The sequence below is a fragment of the Pituophis catenifer genome, unplaced genomic scaffold (genome assembly GCF_029215685.1).
Source record: "Pituophis catenifer annectens isolate HBS135680 unplaced genomic scaffold, rPitCat1.0.hap2 SCAF_14, whole genome shotgun sequence".
Taxonomy (NCBI): domain Eukaryota; kingdom Metazoa; phylum Chordata; class Lepidosauria; order Squamata; family Colubridae; genus Pituophis; species Pituophis catenifer.
In genome coordinates, this window is record NW_027256894.1 from 20570082 (window position 1) to 20589106 (window position 19025).

Here is a 19025-nt window from a genome sequence, read left to right on the forward strand (position 1 = left end):
AATAGCCTTCATACTTTTGTATATACCTGCTTAGTAGGGCTTTCGCTCCCCCCAAGCGGTGTTCTTTTTTATACAAAGTCAGCTTATTGCCCCCACAATCCGGGTCCTCATTTTACCTACCTCGAAAGGATGGAAGACTGAGTCAACCTTGAGCCTGGTGAGATTCGAACTTACAGTAATTGCAGACAGCTGGTGTTAATCACAATGCTTTTAGTCTGCTGAGCTACCAGGCCCGGTCTAACCAGGCCTCTGTGCCATGCCCCGGTTCATCGCAGGCAGCCGCAGGCAGTCTGTTGTAAGCCTCAGTCCCTACTCTGTCCTTTCAAGACCAGCAGGATAGAGAGTATTTGGAAGGGCCGAAAAGAAAGCTTCAACCGATCTTCTTCCAGAACCAAGGAGGTATTGGGATCAGGCCTTTCAAGGAGGTCACACCTGCAGAAGACAGTGATACTGTCAGAGAAGGGGCCTTGGGGAAAAAACTGGCCATTAAGACATCCTCTTTCCACTTACACGACTGCCTCTTGAATCGGGAAGCCCATTTGAAGCCAGGTGTCAACGGTGCTGCCGTAGGACTCGTAAAGTCGGATGACCAAGGCGTCTGGTCTGTCCTCAGCCTGGGGAAAGAGACCAAAAGAAAGATCCCCTGGTCAGCTCAACACGATTCTTTCCTTCTGTGTAGCTACACCTGCCCCTGCTCTAGTAAGATGCTGCTAGGGACAGAGAAAGGTGTGCTTGATGAAAACTCAAGAGAATCTTCACCTAGAACACAAGATTCACTCAAATGTTTACTGAAAGCAGGAGAAGAAAGAACTGGCCACAACTAAGCGACACGGTGGCTCAGTAGCTAAGACACTGAGCTTGTCAATCAAAAGGTCGGCAGTTCAGCGGTTCGAATCCCTAGCACCTCGTAACGGAGTGAGCTCCCGTTACTTGTCCCAGCTTCTGCCAACCTAGCAGTTCGAAAGCACGTAAAAAAAAAAAAATGCAAGTAGAAAAATAGGGACCACCTTTAGTGGGAAGGTAGTAGCATTCCATTTGCCTTCGGCGTTGAGTCATGCCAGCCACATGACCACGGAGACATCTTCGGACAGCGCTGGCTCTTCGGCTTTGAAACGGAGATGAGCATCGCCCCCTAGAGTCGGGAACCACTAGCATGTATGTGCGAGGGAAACCTTTACCTTTACTTTAAACTTAGCTGGCTTCCGAGTTGAACATAAAACCTCCCTGAATCCCATTAGTTTTGTGATAAATTGTAATGGTATGTGGGAGCAACCTTGAGAGGCAGGAGGAAGAGCCACAGACTAGACAATGGTGAGAACTGTAGCAGCTGAGCTACAGAAGGAATTGGGGGGGGGGCTCACAAATGTCTCAAAAGACATTTCTTGGTTTGAAAAAGCAAGAGGGGAGAGAAGGGTATCAGCCTTGCAAGGTGATCCAGACAGGAAGCATGCGCAGATGAACTGAGTTTAATGATTGCATTTTTACGTCAGGCCCTTTACCTGCTTTATTGTTTCCAGGACAACAGCTGGAGACAGGACAGAGAAGGCACTCCAGACTGGACACGGCCCAGGAGGAACGCCCTCCATGACATGAAGGGGAAAATTCAAGCTGTAGGCCTGCTGGATTACCCCAGCTTCTTGGAAAGAACCTGTGGGTGACAAAACTGTAGAGTCAGGGCGTTATTTAAAGTAGGCCACCAACAGTCAGGAGGTATTGTTTCCCCTCTAGTTTTTGTCGTGTCTTCCCATTCCTTCTGCCAGTCTTCCCAGTGAACCAACATCTGGGCAAATGGTACAATTTAGGAAAAACAAAATTAGCAGCTGATTTGCAGAAACTAACTGCAAAGGGGAAGGAAGGGGAAGGAAGGAAGGAAGGATGGAAGGGAGGGAGGGAAGGAAGGAAGAAGGGAGGGAGGGAGGGGAAAGGAAGGAAGGAAGAAGGGAGGGAAGGAAGGAAGGGAAGGAAAGGAAGGAAGGATGGAAGGGAGGAAGGAAGGAAGGAAGGAAGAAGGGAAGGAAGGAGGGAGAGAAGGAAGGAAGGAAGGAAGAAGAAGGGAAGGAAGGATAAATAGAGGAGGGAGGAATGGAAGAGGGAGAAGAAGAAAAAGAAGCAGAGGAGAGAGGGAGAAGGAGAAGAAGGAGATGATGAAGAAGCAGGAAGGAGGGAGGAGAAGGAGAAGAAGAAAAGAAGAGCGGTCTGTCAAGATCAGGTTCTCAGGTGTTGCTTACCCAGGTGAGGCATCACTGCATAGGTAAACTGATGATGTCCAATATCTGCAGTAGCATCAGGGGACTTCGGAGCACGTAACCTTCGAGGGAATCAAAACTCATATTATCCACTCATCCACACCACACGCTTTCCTTGTTGATGATCCAAACAGCCAACGTTGACATGAATTATATCTCCCCCCCGCCTTCTAATGCACGAAACGCAACTTGAAGTTGCCAAGTTGCCCATGAAAACTCTACAAAATATCAGTCGACAGGAACTCAAAAGACAAAAAAAAAAAAATCTAACCCAGCAGGCAAGGCCAAAGTCATCCCCCAAATTTAAATTAAATTTTTGGGGTTTTAAATCGGCCAAATCTATTTAATTATTTTAATTTTTAATCATTGTTGTGTCTTGTGTTTTTAAATTGGCTGTACACCGCCCTGAGTCCTTCGGGAGAAGGGCGGTATAGAAATAAAATTATTATTATTATTATTATTATTAAAAAATCATTTCTGCCATAACCCAGGAATTCCCACCGTCCGCCAAAACTCACAGGGACAAACTCATCACGTTGTCGTGGACCGAGCAGCCATATTTGCAGTCGTTCAACAGGGCAACCCCGAAGCCGTGCTCGGACAAGTCTACCCATTTGTGAGCCCACACCTAAAAAAAAAAAAAGGAAAAAGAAAACCAAAATACAAACATAAACTACGCTTCAGAGTGGCTACAGGGTTAGCAGGATCCGTTCATTTTCATTAAAACTGGTGTGGTGATCAACAAGGCGTCTCACAAACGTATTTCGGGCTTGAGTTGTTTGAGAAATCTCTCTCAAACGCAGGGGAAATCAGGTCCTCCATGCAGTTCAAATGCATATAAAGGTTTATTGCAAGCTTAAGCTCTCTACAAGAATCTGAGCTACTAATGGTCAAGGGAAAATAGCAGGAGATAAGAAGTAAGTACAATTCAAGCTGGGCTAGATTTAGGTCTCTTGTGGGTGCAAAACGACTCGAGACGGATGACACGTTTGAGCCCTCCCTGAGGCTCAGCCTGGTCTGTGAGACAGAATGGTCCAAAAATTCAAGATGGTGGCCACCTTGGAGCCATTGAAGAGCCATTCGTTAAAAAAACAAGCAGAAATTCAAGATGGTGGCCACCACGGAGCCATTGAAGAGCTGTTCATAAAAAAAAACCAAGCAGAAATTCAAGATGGCGGCCATCATGGAGCCACAGAAGAGCCGTACATAAAAGAACAAGCAGAAATTCAAGATGGCGGCCACCATGGAGCCATTGAAGAGCCGTCCGTAAAAAAAAAAACCAAGCAGAAATTCAGGATGGCAGGCACCATGGAGCTATTGAAGAGCTGTTCATAAAAACCACAAGCAGAATTTTGATCGCTCCATCCTGGGAATACCAGTTAGGAGAAGAAGAGCCTCACCTCAAACCGGGCCCAATCCCAGGACGTGTTCCAATGCGTCGGTCTCTGCAAGTGGCCAAACTGGATCTCGTAAGTGGCATTTGGGCTCCGAACCTTGGCTGGAAATTCCACCTTGAGGAACTTGTGAGCTTCGTTCCAGTCAACCTGGAATGCAAGCAAACAAATTTTTTTTTTTAAAATAGCATTTTTTTCCTCAGAGGTAGTTCATAACTAAGGAGGAGAGATCTGCAGATCAGGAGAAGAAAGACAAAGTAGAATTTTACCCAGCTGGTGAACATTTGTACGAGGAAAAAAGAAAAAAGAAAAGCAAACCTGAGTCCGGAAGGAGATGTAAGGGCTCGCCGCATCCAGGATGACCTCTTGGGTTAGGATGCTCCTCTCGCTGAGCTGCAGGGAGAAAGTCACGCTGCCCCGCAGGCCGCCTGGGGTGGAAATTTCCAGGGGTTTTATGAGATGGGTGATGGGCTTCCTGGGAAAAAAAAGAGTGGGTAGAAAATTGCTGGCTCAAAATTATAGGTCTCCAACCTTGGCAACTTTAAGACTTGTGGACTTCAACTCCCAGAATTTCAGGGGGAAGGATATTGCAAAATCTCCATTCCCACTCCACTCCTGGGGCCAGCCAGAGGTGGTATTTGCCGGTTCTCCGAACTACTCAAAATTTCCACTACTGGTTCTCCAGAACCTGTCAGAACCTGCTGGATTTCACCCCTGCTCTGGGGAGAAGTGAAAAAGTTTAACTTTTAATTGGGTGTAAAAACGGCGGGAACCTAAGAGCGGGTTTTCCACTGAGTCTGTGCCAATTTGATGTGTCCCAATGAAATGTTCCTGGAGGAATATGACTGCCTCGGAGTTCTCATTGAAGGGGATGTATTACTTGGAACCTTGACACAGGCGTCTTACCTGGTCTCCAGGTGATAATCCATCACATCCCAGGCATCCCAATACAGAGGGACATCATCAAAGATCACAAACTGGTTGGCCCGGCAACCCTCCGGAACAGCCTCTCTGCAACGAGAAGTCCAACCCAGAGGGGTCAGGGGAGAGCCGCCCTGTTTGCAGAACTTCGTACGGATCGTGTACTTAAGATGAAGACGTACCTTTTTGGGTGTAGTAAAGAAAGGGACACCATCCGTCCCAAAGGATCGAGGCAGGCTTGGATGATACCATTGGCCAACGTCACAGAACCATCTGCCTGGGGTTGAAAACAATGAAAGATTCCCTACTTTATGGCAAAGCTACATTATGAGCCTCGGTGGCGCAGTGGTTAGAGTGCAGTACTGCAGGCTACTTCAGCTGGCTGTTGGCTGCCTGCAATTTGGCAATTTGAATCTCACCAGGCTCAAGGCTGACTCAGCCCACCGTCCTTCCCAGGTTGGTAAAATGAGGTGCCAGATTGTTGGGGGCAAGAGGCTGACTCTGTAAACTGCTTAGAGAGGGCTGTAAAAGCACTCTGTGAAGCGGTATACAAGTTTAAGTGCTATTGCTATCTTCCTTCCTTCCTTCCTTCCTTCCTTCCTTCCTTCCTTCCTTCCTTCCTTCCTTCCTTCCTCCCTTCCCTTCCCTTCCCTTCCCTTCCCTTCCCTTCCTTCATTCCTTCCCTCCCTCCCTCCCTCGCAGTGGTTACAATGCAGGATTGCAGGCTAACTCTGCCTACTGCCAGCAGTTCGATCCTGACCATCTGAAGGTTGACTCAGCCTTCCATCCTTCCGAGGTGGGTAAAATGAGGACCCAGATTTTGGGGGGCAAGAGGCTGACTCTGTAAACTTCTATTTCTCACATACCATTACACTATATTATCGCCATCTTTAAAGACAGTGTTAACATAGACTGAGATAGAAGCCTGGTGGCTCAGCAGACTAAAAGCATTGTGATTAACACCAGCTGTCTGCAATTACTGTAAATTCGAATCTCACCAGGCTCAAGGTTGACTCAGCCTTCCATCCTTTCTAAGGTGGGTAAAATGAGGACCCAGTTTGTGGGGGCAATAAGCTGACTTTGTATAAATATACAAAAGTATGAAGGCTATTGCTTAACGCACTGTAAGCCGACCTGAGTCTCCAGAGAAGGGTGGCATATAAATCAAATTAAAAAAAAAAAAAGATAACTCAAAAGGCAGTCATTCTCTGGTTTTTGTGCAGGTAGTCCTAACTTAGCAACCATTCAAAGTTACAACAGACTCTCAAAAAGGTTACAACAAGCTCACCTCTTTACTGACGGTCACAGGATGTGGAGGAGATAATGGCTCTTCAACAGCACAGAAGCCCAGGCTGGGAAGTGTAACCAAAGCTGGTATTGAAAGACACCGAAAGAGACAGAGGAATTACAGTCGACCTTTTGAGAATCGGTTCCCAATCAATCTAAAGAAAAGTGCATTTGTTTAAAGCGCCCGAGACATTGTAGGTAGGGACTCTTGCTGTGTACAAGCCTAAAATTAAAGCAGGGTCGGCACCTAAAGTCTCAGTTCCTTGCGGTCCAGTTTTGGAAACGACTTCGGTTCTTTCCCATGGCAAAGTGTTGACAACCAGGATGGTATCATTGCTCTGGTCCTTGCTGTCCAACAGTTCTCCGCACAAAGAATGGGCGGCCTCTTTCAGAAGCTGGGCTCCAGACCTGCGAATTTCTTGAAGGAAGGAGAGAGGAAGAGAGGAAGGACTCCATCAAAGGACTGTCCGCATTCAGAATGAGCTATGCCGATGCTGTATACAAGCAAAGAAAACTTGAGCCTTAGTGTGCTGCAGAAGAGATTAAATCAGAGTTATAAGCCTAATGTTCTGCCCTAGGCCTTCCAAGATCATGAAGCAGACTCCTCGTCCCGATAAAACCCCTTTTATTTAGGTTAAAGGGAATTCCTCTCCAGCAAAGTCCCGGCCAACAGTCTTTCAACTTTTATCAGGCTTGGAGAGCTGCCAGGCCGATATCTTGCAAACGCCACTCTGTAGCAGACAATACTTGGCAAGAAGTCAGGAACAGATCTTCACCCTAATGAATTGAACTAATTGTCTCCTGCAAACTCCCCTCCCCTTCGCTCCTTTTTATTTCGTATGGGAGGGGCCATTCACCATTCACCTGTGCCTTTACTCCACAGTCGGCCCTTGTTCCTTAGTTAGTTAGTTTAGTTTTTAGTTTTATTTGATTTGTATACCGCCCTACTCCCGAAGGGCTCAGGGCGGTGAACAGCCACAGGATAAAAAACATAAATACAAAATTTAAAACTGAATAAAATCGAATTAAACAATTTGGCCGAAGATAGATTTAAAACACCCCAATAAATTAAAAACGAATTAAAATTTACGTTTTAAAAAGGGAAAAAAGGGAAACAGTTAGGCCAGGCCAGCCTGATGGAATAAAAAGGTCTTCAGAGCGCGGCGGAAGGTGCGTAGATCCAGGATCCTCCGTATCTCTGGGGGGAGCTCATTCCAGATAGTAGGTGCCCCCACAGAGAAGGCTCAGACAAGGCTCTTAGCTGTTCCCTTCTCCTGGCAGCTCTGCGCATGCGCACATCGGGAACAGGCTCCAGCTGTTCTTCTGCCCCACTGATCTCCGACTCCGAAGGCAGCTGATAACTGTCTGACAGCCCTGGCCCCAGCTCTGCCTCCGACGCAGAGCCTTTCCCCAGACTCCGGGACTGGCCCATGTTCCTCCCCAACCTCCTCACTGTCTGAGTCTGACACCAGCTCCGCTGGCAGTTGGCGGGCCATAACATCTAAGCCTCTTTTGTAGCCCTCATGTAGACCTTTCCTCTGTCCTATTACCCAGGATGTCACAACCTAGTTTAAATGATTCTATCGAAAGGAAGAAAGCTATCTTCTGCTGAGCAGAACCATGGAGGCAGACAGCCGCCATGGATGTCCATCAGGACAGGCACTAAATCAGTGTTTCTCAACCTTGGTAGCTTGAAGATGGGTGGACTCAACTCCCAGAATCCCCCAGCCAGCGCTGCTGGCTGGGGGATTCTGGGAGTTGAAGTCCACCCATCTTCAAGCTTCCAACGTTGAGAAACACTGCACTAAATCACCAGAACATCAGGGCTGAACCTGGCGTTTTGAGTCACAGTCTACCTCTCGCAAACCAACGCAAGCAGCAAAGCCTTAGGACTCCAATGGCCATGTATGATCCCTGAGCTTTGGCAGCTGCCCTAACCAAATAAATTCTCCAGGGCTGGTTCTTTCTCACCTGAGTAGTACCGCATGGCATCCTCTGCTACAAGCTGGATACAACTGCCTGGCAAGACATCGTGGAATTGATTCAAGAGCAGGAGCCTGCAGCCGAAAAAGAGAGGAAGGGAGATCACATACACAGAGAATATGGAGGGCCTCAGAAAGATGCAACTGGATTAACTCGTAGTTTGGTGTCATCAAAGAGTATTACGTAGCTGGATTAATTCTTCTGCATAAAATAGCGGGCTCACAATGATTTCACTCGACGTGTCTCATTTGCACCAGCCTCAATACAGTGTTCCAATTAAAAGACCAGATTCTCATAATACTTTTATTAAATTCTGTGAACATGCACTTTAAAAAAACGACATAAATTAGCAATCAGAGAGATAAGAAGTTAGTTTTGCAGCCTTGAACTAAGAGCTGAATGCAAGTGCCTTGTATATCCTCAGAAGTCAGAAGTCCTTCTTTGTATATCTATTTTTTGTTTTTATGTCTTTCTATACCCTTCTCTCTCTCTCTCTCTCTCTCTCTCTCTCTCTCTCTCTCTCTCTCTCTCTCTCTCTCTCTTTCCTCTGAAATGCCATATTCTCATATTAAGGTTGAGAAGTATGTTTCTAGTTTGCATTGTCCTGAAGGTATGTTTGGCACTACACATTCAACATTTTTCGCTACGGGTTCAGTGGGCGTAGCTAGGTGGGGGGGCATGTGACTGAGTGGGTGTGGCCAACTTGACATCACTCACACCTATGGCCACTCAGTCCCATTTCCACAAGCTTCTATATTCTACGAAAAACCAAAATTTTGCATTTTGAAGTTTATACCTCCAAAGGTGTTGAAGCTGAGCAGAAGGATACCGGAAAGAACGTTTCTGCACCAGAGCCAAACTACTCAGGATCTCGATGTCATGGAGTAAACGCTCACATTCCCTATTTCCCTTTTTAATCTGAATCCAGACAGAAAATAACAGGATTTTATACAAAATGTCCAGCGACTTAGAAATAAAAATGAAAAATGAAGCAGTAGGGAAGGAAAGCAGATCAGAAATCCTACTGAGATAGCAATTGCTGAATTAATACAAGTACTCATTGCTGAATAATGGAGCATCCCTTGAACGCCACCAGCATTGACAAAAATCACCATCAGTCAATTCCAAAGGCAGCTTACTTGGCAGGGAATTGACAAAATCACCATCAGTCAATTGCAAAAGGCAGCTTACTTGGCAGGGAATTGACAAAAATCACTATCAGTCAATTGCAAAAGGCAGCTTACTTGGCAGGGAATTGACAAAATCACCATCAGTCAATTGCAAAAGGCAGCTTTACTCAGAACAGCTTACATCCTGAAACCATTCCTTTAATACTATCAAACAGCACCTGCCTATCCCAGGTCTTTCGGAAGGTCTTGGTAAGTGCATAAAAATGCCAAATCCAGTCTAAACTTCTGGCTAATTGTGCAATGAACCATAATATTAATATATATTCCAGATGTATTGTTTTGAATCCTGGAGCCTGCAGTGTAGCATTAACAGAAATTTCTATAAAATTCCTATGAAGTCGTGTGCTCTCTCTCACCTGCCCATGAGTTGTGTAGGTGCCATTATGCAGCTCCAAAAACAGTTCTCCAACCCAAGTACAGAGCTGAGCCTTTTCCTTCTCCAGGGCAGAGAAAAATTGATCTGGGACAGACATCTGAACCCTGTGTGAAAGAAAATCACCATTGCTGAGAACACCCAACCATGACAATCTTGGTCTTTGCATTCATTTAAGGAAATTACTCTCTAAGGCAGTATTTTCTCAACTCTAAGATGGACTTCAACTCCCAGAAATCCCCAGCCAGCCTGGGTTAAGGTTGAGAAACAGTGCTCTAAGGCAGGAGTCTCCGTGCTGGGTGAGGAATTCTGGGAGTTGAAGTCCACAAGTCTTAAAGTTGCCAAGTTTGGAGACCCCTGCTCTAAGGCATGATATACCAAGTAGAGAATTGTATTTTCTTGGCTTTGTTTCTGGTTTGTTTATAGAGTTTAGCCAAGAGGAACCAACCTGGGTAAGCCATCTGTATCCTTCATCCTCTGTAGCCTGTCCAGCATCTTCTGGGTAGGGCCCCCTCCTCCATCTCCAAACCCAAACAGAGCGACACTGTGATTCACACGGCCCTTGTCCTTATTATTCTTCACCGTTTTCAACATCTAAGAGAGAGGCAGCATAAGGATGAGGGAAGATCTCCCATTCACCCAATATTTTAAGCACATCTCTGGGCATTTCCTACCTTCAAAGGAAGCTGAATTGTAATTTATTGGGCTTGTTCCTTCTCCTGTGACAATGGAGAATTGATATATTTTTTTTGTCTATATAAACAGTGTGTTGTCTGGTTACAGTCAATTTGAGCAATAATCATCATCATAATAGTAATAATGTTCGTTATTAGTAACCATATAATAACAGTATTTTCTCAACACAATCACAATCACTCCATGCACATATAGAAACGTATGACTAATCTTTTTCCCCCAATTACTTGTATAGGGATTATTCTGTATGTTATTTATGTTGTTTTGTATTTTCTGTTATGGATTGCACCAGAGAGGTTAAACCAATTTCATTGTATATATGATGTACAATGACAATAAAGGCTATTTGTACTGTACTGTGCTATGCTATGCTATGCTATGCTATGCTATGCTATGCTATGCTATGCTATGCTATGCTATGCTATGCTATGCTATGCTATGCTATGCTATGCTATGCTATGCTATGCTAATACTAATACTAACACTAATACTATACTATGCTTACTATCAACATTAATTCATCTTAATAATAAACATATCATAATAAGCCCTCATAGTAAAATTAATCCTTCTCTTATAATTTTAAATGTTCTAACTTCTGTTTCTATTAGTTAACCATTGATAAAACAAATCCCATTTTTCAAAGTATTTCGTATCTTCCTTCTCTTTCATTTCAACTGTTAATCTATCCATTTCTGCACATTCTAATATTTTGGAGAATCGATTTTCCTGGGTTTACTCACCTCATCCACACGACCGGACAATCCATAGGAATCTGCAGGAGGGAAGTGAACCAAAACCCGGGATCCATCCATGCCTTCCCAGAAAAAAGTGTTGTGCTACGAGAGAAGATTGCAAGTAGTCGATAAACAGCCTAGTCCTCAAAGAGTTCAATGGGATTTCTCTTGAAATAAATTCCGGACTAATATCAAGGCGAGACCAACCACAGATCAACGGGTCCCTGCATCCAGGTTTATTTGAATTAAAACATAAATCTTACCGGGAAAGTATTCACCAGATTCCAGCTCAACTTCTGAGTTAAGAAACGACGTATCCCACAGCCACGCATTATTTGTGGCAGTTGTGCTGAATAACCAAATGTGTCAGGCAGCCAGAACTGATTTGGGGAGAAAGAAATGGCATTGTGTGCAAAGCGCTGGCAGTTAATATATAGAACAAGCTGAGAATAAAAATGTGAATCGTAGGAAAAACACGATTCACTGGAAATAGATGTTTGGCAGTGCAGAGTGATGAGGAAATTCAGTTTAGCTTCTTATACAATTATGGGAGAGAAATAGTAGGGGTTAAGGCCTTAGGCTAGAAATGAAAAGAGGTGAGTTCTAGTCCTGCCTTAGGCACAAAACCAACTGGATGACCTTGGGCCAGTCACTCTCTTTCAGACTGGGAAGGAGGCAATGGCAAACCACTTTTAAAAAACCTTGACAAGAAAACTGCAGGGACTTATCCAGGTACAGTCACTAGGAATCTAAACAAAATATTATATATAGTTACAGGAAAGTGTAATGTCTTGGTCTGCCCTACCGAAGAGCATAGGGTGAATTTAAATATCCTTCAATCTCCAATTTGGCAATTTAGTTCACTGATTGCTACAGGATTTATGTGGAGGGTGAGCTGAATTCACTGGACTGGCATAGGAATTTTTTACTGTCCCTGCTTCTATCCACAACATTTTAAGTTAATGGACAACACTGGTTTTGATTTAGGATTTAAAGCTACAAAAATGCCATTCCCCCAGGACCGAAGAGAATTAGGGAAGCACGTGGAAGGCAGGAAATAAGGAATATAGATAGATATGCACCTCTAAGCACAGCTTCCCAAATTCCTGCTGGAAGAAACGCTGTCCGTGCAGGAACTGGCGAACCATGGATTCTCCACTTGGAAGGTTTCCATCCTGGGAGGGAATAAAACACCTGTATTTCTATACCGGGAGTGGAGGGGAGTAATGGCCCTTCTACGATTTGGGAACTTCAATTCCCAGGCTCAGGAATTCTGGGAGTGGAAGTTCACAGATCGTATAAGGGACATAGTTCCCCATCGCTCTTCTAGACTGAGAACTGAACCCCCGCATCAGTAGCAAACCTCAGTTCACCAATGACCATTGAACCCAATGTTGCTACAACTAGCATTAGCCTAAATCTACCATTTGTGGTTCTGGAGATCTTGAGTATCACAAGGGGTTTAGCAATATCACTCTTCTACGTTTTGCCGAACCCGCTTTCTTTCCAAATTTGACCTCACATGCTGCATCCAGACGAAGACAAGGACAAAGGTCAGCTGGGGCCAGCAGGGAGGGATGGCCATAAAAGTAGGCAGGTCCACATTGTGTTCAGGGAACTCTTGACAGTGCTGTGATTATGGCAGGATTTCACATGTCCCTTTCTTCAGTGTAATCATAATTTCAAGCCGTCGCTGAATGAGGGGTCAGTAAGCAAGGACCACCTGTAATGCAGACTTACCATTTCTACCCAGGTTCCCCCAACCGGTATGAAGCGTCCTTTTTTTGCAAATTCTTGAATTGTAGCATACAAGCCAGGGTAATAGGTCTTCACCCATTCAAACTGCTGGGCCTGCAAATGAAAAAAGCAATATAAATGTCATAAGCATATGTCTTTTCACCCTAGCTGCAGTTTACACACCAAAAAGTTGCAGTTTTAAGATCTGGACACAGTTGCTAGTTCATATGGTTTCTTGTTGATCTACACCAGGGATCTCCAAACTTGGCAACTTTAAGACTTGTGGACTTCAACTCCCAGAATTTCTCAGCCAGACATGTTTTAAAGTTTAGTTTAGTTTAGTTTAGTTTAGTTTAGTTTAGTTTAGTTTAGTTTAGTTTAGTTTAGTTTAGTTTAGTTTAGTTTAGTTTAGTTTAGTTTATTGGATTTATATACCGCCCTACTCCCGAAGGACTCAGGGCAGTGAACAGTCACAAAGTAAAATACATATATACAAAATTTAAAAGCTGAATAAAACCGAATTAAAGAGTTTGGCCCCAGACAGAATTAAAACACCCCAATAATTTAAAAACAAATTAAAATTTATATTTTAAAAGGAAAGGGGGAGAAAATGAAGATTAGGCCAGGCCAGCTTGATGGAATAAAAAGGTCTTGAGGGCGCGGTGGAAGGTGCGTAGGTCCGGGATCCTCTGTTCCCACAAATTTTAAAGTTGCCAAGTTTAGAGACCCCTGATCTAAGCAACCAAATTAGACCATTATTGAGATTTAAAACATGGTTAAGTGTTTCACTGAATAAGCCACAACTGTTTGGGTTCATACACATTCTAAGCCAAAATCCATGGTTTATAAACCCACAATAATAGGAATCATACCCGATCCAAAACCAAAGAAACCACATTACAGTCCACACGCATGAACACAATTAAAAATGGGCACTTATATACATCAATTACCTGTGAACAGACAAATATGAAGTCCGGGTTCTTCTCCATCAGCCGTATGACAGTTACCCAGCTGCGTGCACATTTACGAACTGTCTCTTCGTAAGGCCACAGCCAAGCTAAGATGACAATTGCAGGCAAAACAGTTCACAAAGACATTTGCTTCACTTTTATAGGGTGCTTAGAGGATTTATAGGGTACTTAGGCAGCTGGTCTATGACCGGAATAAAGATTTTATTGATTGGCAGAAGATGACTTTTAATTTTAATTTAATTTTAATTTTAGTTCACAGTTGCTTTAGCCATGTGTAGGATTGCACAATGCCTGGAAATCATTCCTTAGGGATCAAGTTAAGTGCTTTGCAATCCACGCACCCACATATATCCATAGTCCTCAACTTACAACAGTTTGGTCAGTTAGTGACCGTTGAAAGTTACAATGACGCTGAAGAAAATAATGACTTTATGATCGCTTTTCACGTGACTGTTGCAGCACCGAAAAAAGTGAGTTATGACCATCTTTCACACTTACGACCTTTTAGAAAAACGGTCGTAAGTCACTATTTTCTTCAGTGCTGTTGTAACATTGGATGGTCACTAACCGAACTGTTGTAAGTCGAGGACTACCTGTATTAGAAGACCTGGGAGAAGACCTCCATCCTTCTGGGAGACTGGAAAATATACCACCCCGCGCACAGTTCCTACCAGAATCAATATGGCAATGGCCCATGGCATGGATGATGTGCTGGCTATCTCCGTTCTTCTGGCAGAAAACAGAGCGGGCCAATTCATGCACCGCAGGGAAGGTTGCCGGGTTGTTGACATCACACAGGTTCACCATTTGGTTCGCTACGTAAAGCGCTTGGAAGCTCCGCTGGTTTTCCTCTCCGAGGAGCTAAGTGGGAAAGGAAATATAAATTTTACGCTGGCTCAAATCCAACCTCGTCAAGGCATAAGGTTGTTATCTGGAACTCAACTTTCAAAATCCAAATGCGTCAGTGGTGGGTTGCTACTGGTTCTAACCGGTAGTGGAAATTTTTAGTAGTTCAGAGAACCGGTAAATACCACCTCAGCCTGGCCCCTCCCCCAATCTATTTGCAAAAAAATTGGGAAAAACAAGACATTTCACCTTGGCCATGTCCAAGAGGATTTCGAAGTCCACCAGAAGCTCATAGACATCCCGGTTGTAAACCACCAGCTCTGCTCTATTCAAGGAGAACGTTTTGTCCGGGTCTGGGGGTGCGATCATGCTGCCCTTCCCAGCTCCGAAGAGACCGTTGCAGGCAACTTCCAGATAGAGGGTGAAGCTGCAGAAGGGAAAGAGGTGTTACCTTTCTGTTTTTATAATCCATGGGCCAGGATTAGGTTCCCAGTGATTGCCCTGACACTGCAAAATTTTCCACCCCAGATCATTTGTTCATAACCCTGGCAAATATTTTTTTCTTTCCATTGGAATTTTGGCAACTTACATTGTTCTAGTTCAGGGCCACATGCGGCTCTTTGGGCCATCTGCTGTGGCTCCGTTGGGTGATCCCACCACTGGCTGGCCCCGCCCCTCGCCCTCCCCTCCCAGTCACTCCTCGCCTGGCCTGAGAAGGTAAGGGTGACGGGGGATGGAGAAGCAGCCAGGGAAGAGACACAGAGAGATACAGAGAGAGGGGGAGAGAGAGAGACATAGAGAGATACAGAGGGGGGGGGGGAGAGAGAGAGACATAGAGAGAAACAGAGAGGGGGGGAGAGAGAGACATAGAGAGATACAGAGAGGGGGAGAGAGAGAGAGACATAGAGATACAGAGAGAGAGGGAGGGGGGAGGGAGGGAGGGAGGGAGGGGAGAGAGATATATGTCAAAAGGGTTTTGTGGTTCCCGGTGTTTTTTAACAACTGGTTCTCTGCCCTAATGATCGGCTGGATAGGCATAGCTGGGGGGGGTCATGTGACTGGTGGAAGTGAGTGACATCAAGTTGGCCACGCCCACCCAGGTTTTGTGGCTCCTGGTGTTTTTGTTTTCTGTGGGAAACGGGTCCAAATGGCTCTTTGAGTGCTTAAGATTGCAGACCCCTGTTCTAGTTTTAAGTCAGCTGATTATGAATTGCAGGCTATGTGCATTTTCAACACCTGGCATTTCCAGGAAAGAATGGTTATCCCGTGACGATTAAACAGTTCGAATGCTTTTATTCTATTACGAAGATTTATGTCAAAATACTGACAGATTCATCTCAACTGAATTGCTAGAGCAGAATAGTATTATTTCCGTAATGCAGCCCAGAATACTGGCTCACCCATGAGAGTCGGTCTCCTTTAGACTGTCCGTCAGCATATAACTGGTCTTCTCACCTTCTCGAGTCAAACTCTGATAATGGCAAATAATATATAGTTGGACAGGGGGAACAGGAAGACTGCATTGTCAATACAGGTAATCCTTAAATTATTACGTCCATCACATACTTTTATTAAAAAAATTATTTCTCTCCAGCATTTCCCCCAAAGAATAGCATTTGTGTTCTGACCCAGCCTTAGCAGAAATAAGAAAAAAGACTCCTTGTCACGAAAAACCCCTCTTTATTTACCTCTTGTGAATTAATCGCATTCACCCACCAAAAAGTCAGGCAACAGTCCTTCAAAGAGTTAACAGACCGAATCAGTTCCTTGCGATAATTGCAAGGCCCTGAGCTCCCAGCCGAAAAGCTGCAAATTAAGTTCTGGCAAGCAGTCTTTGTGGCACGAAACACCATGAGCAAAATCTTCAGAAATACAAACTGTTGTCTCCTATGACCACATCTCCCCTTTCCTTCTATTTATTCCCCAGCCAGGGAGGGGCCATTCAGCGTCCACGTGTGCTTTTCTTCCCAAGTCGACTCCTTGTCCTCCATTATTCTCCTCTCCTAACTGCTCTGCGCATACTTGCATCTTGAACAGGACCCAGCTGTTCTTCCTCCTCACTCATCTCAGCCTCCAAAGGCAGCTGCCTCTCCGGTGGCTGGGAAATGCCGGATGGCCCTGGCTCTATCTCTGCATCCGATGCAGAGCATCCATGAGAGCCTTCCCCAGACTCCAGAACTGGCCCAAGTTCCTCCCCAACCTCTTCATCGTCCAAGTCTGCCACCAGCTCAGCTGGCAGCTAGCGGGCCACAACAATTTGAAGCAGTTTTTTTTATCGTGTACTTGCCTTTTTAGAATGAGGGTGATTTTTTTTTTTTTTACGTGGAAAGCAAAATAATCCGAAAAAGTATCTAGCTGGTGATAATTTCATGACAGTCACTTACCTGAACGGGCTGAGCATCCCTCCAAATCATTCCTTCTCCGTCGCTTTCCCAAAGAAGATGCACTTCCTTTCCAGTCCATTTCTTGGGAATGCTGAGTTCTACTTTAAACCAGCAGGTGTGCCACCTTAGAAAAGTGACACTGAAACTGTCAGGATGCCACAGATCCCATTAACTAAAAAGTACAGAGGTACCCTTTAAACATTGACAACCTGAACTTCATTTCCCAAAATTCTCCAGCCAGCATTATTTTTACAAATAACTTCCACTTACTTTTCTCGCAACAACAACTCTTCGAGATGGATTGAACTGAGAAAGAATAACTGGTCCAAAATTCACTCAGCTGGCTTTCATGGCTAAAGTGGGACTTGAACTCATGATCTCCTGCTTTCTAGCCTGGAGTTTTAGCCGCTAGGCTAAAGTGGTTCTAAACTAAAGCACAAACCCTTCATTTTGTTCCCTTGGGAAATGAGATGGGAAATTTAGCTCTGAATAAGGAAATACTTACGTTTGTCCAAAACTATCTCCAACTTTAATAGGGCTGAATTCTTCTCGGATAGCTTCATTGTATGGAATTCGTTTAGAAGTTTCAAAGTAAGACAGAGAGGCCAATGCACACGTGTCACCAAACAGTCTGTAAAAGACACAGAATATTTTAGCTCTTTGAAACAGCACGCCAAAGGATAATACATTCTCCGAGATGGAAGACAGCATATTCCTCCCTGATAAACTTGTCATACTCTTCCAGAGTAGCGCCCCAGTTCTTCAACCCTGCACGATTTGAATCCACAGATGCCTTTTAAGGACCAGATTCATTAAGTAAACACATTGATCACAAAAGCAACTTTTCCCAAACAAGTGGTGTTAAGGTGGATTGAACTCCAACCTTTATAATCCACTAGTGAGAGGGGAAACGTCTATAGCTTAATTAAAATGGGGTTGACTAGTTTCTGGATAAGCTGGGCAAAGGTTAGTGTTGTGAATTCCATTCAGTTAAAGTCATCAACAGTTAAAATTAACCGTTAATTAGCATATAATGCAAATTCCTAGGATCCCAATTGGCTTTAATTAAGCATACCAACATGTTTGATCAGTCGCTTTAAAAAGTATTTAAGGATTTTCTCTCCTTCCTTCCATCATTTCAGCTTCTGTCCTGTGAGAATGATTAATAAGCAATAGATTAAATGAGTGTTTTTCAAACTTGGAATCTTTAAGATATGTGGACTTCAGCTCCCAGAATTCAATAGGAATTTTGGCAGTTGATGTCTACATAGCTCAATGTTTAGTGAGGTCGAAAAACACCACTGTAGAGCATGAGTAGGCGCTACTACGGCACACCTTAAAGTTGCCAAGTTTAAAAAACGCGATTTTACATGATGCCTGAGCTACAAAAATCTTCAAGTATTGCTTTCCATAGGCAGCAACTAAATTGTCCCAAAGGTGCTTTTTAAAGAGGCAACTGAACTTTCTGGTTTTTCTTTGAAGACGTTTCACTTCTCATTCAAGAAGCTCCTCCAGAGCTGAAGAAGAGCTTCTTGGATGAGAAACCAAACGTCTTCAAAGAAAAACCAGAAAGTCCAGTTGCCTCTTGGAAAACACACCTTTGGGACAACCGTGACTGAGAATCTCCATAAATATCAACTAAATTGCTGCAGTTAAAACTGCTTTCCAAGGGACACAAACAAATAAAGGTCGCTCCCAGCCAACATCTTTCTTCTAATTCATTGCAGATGATTCAAGCGTCCTGGTTCAAAGCCAGCTGCTTTGTGGCCCAAGAGATAAAATCACCCCTAATTAAAAAATAAACAAAAGTCAGCCACAGGAGAAAGCTGAACGTTTAGCAAAGACATTGGAGTCACAAGTCCCTTAGTTCAGTGCTGTTATAACTTCGAACGGTCACTAAAGGAAACTGTTGTTAAATCGAGGACTATCTGTACTTGGGGGGGGAGCAGGGGAAGGATTTAGCGGACGGACCAGCCCCAACCCACCTTCCCCGGAGGTTACAATCCACAAAATAATCCTGCGAAATAAACTTTTCCGCTCGTTCGAGGGTCGTGCGCCGGTGCTTCAGCACCGAGGACTTTAAATCGGTTCCCGCTCCCGCCATGCCTTCTTCAGCACCAAAAGTTGGTCCCCTCTGGTCCGTCTTCCAAATCATTCCGTCGGATCCCCTCAGAGGGTTAACGAAAGGTTCCGACCCTTGCGGGGAGAACGCATCGCAATAGGCCGAGAAGACGGCGCATGCTCAGGAAAGACAGAG

At 44.4% G+C, this 19025-nt stretch overlaps 1 protein-coding gene across 1 annotated transcript; it reads right to left on the minus strand.

Moving 5' to 3' along the window:
• Positions 1 to 85: 85 nt before the first annotated feature.
• On the minus strand, positions 86 to 18960 carry MAN2C1 (mannosidase alpha class 2C member 1). The gene is made up of 26 exons (XM_070953270.1): positions 18754 to 18960; positions 17274 to 17399; positions 16769 to 16892; positions 15785 to 15855; positions 14634 to 14811; positions 14210 to 14399; positions 13518 to 13624; positions 12568 to 12678; positions 11910 to 12002; positions 11091 to 11207; positions 10834 to 10929; positions 9843 to 9988; positions 9378 to 9501; positions 8628 to 8749; positions 7820 to 7905; positions 6096 to 6266; positions 5850 to 5932; positions 4744 to 4838; positions 4547 to 4651; positions 3959 to 4115; positions 3647 to 3790; positions 2765 to 2874; positions 2229 to 2308; positions 1500 to 1648; positions 511 to 614; positions 86 to 432 (listed from the first exon to the last, which is right to left on the minus strand). The coding sequence occupies exons 1-26, from the start codon at positions 18921 to 18923 to the stop codon at positions 303 to 305; spliced, it is 3189 nt and encodes a 1062-aa protein (XP_070809371.1). The 5' UTR covers positions 18924 to 18960; the 3' UTR covers positions 86 to 302.
• Positions 18961 to 19025: the final 65 nt, after the last annotated feature.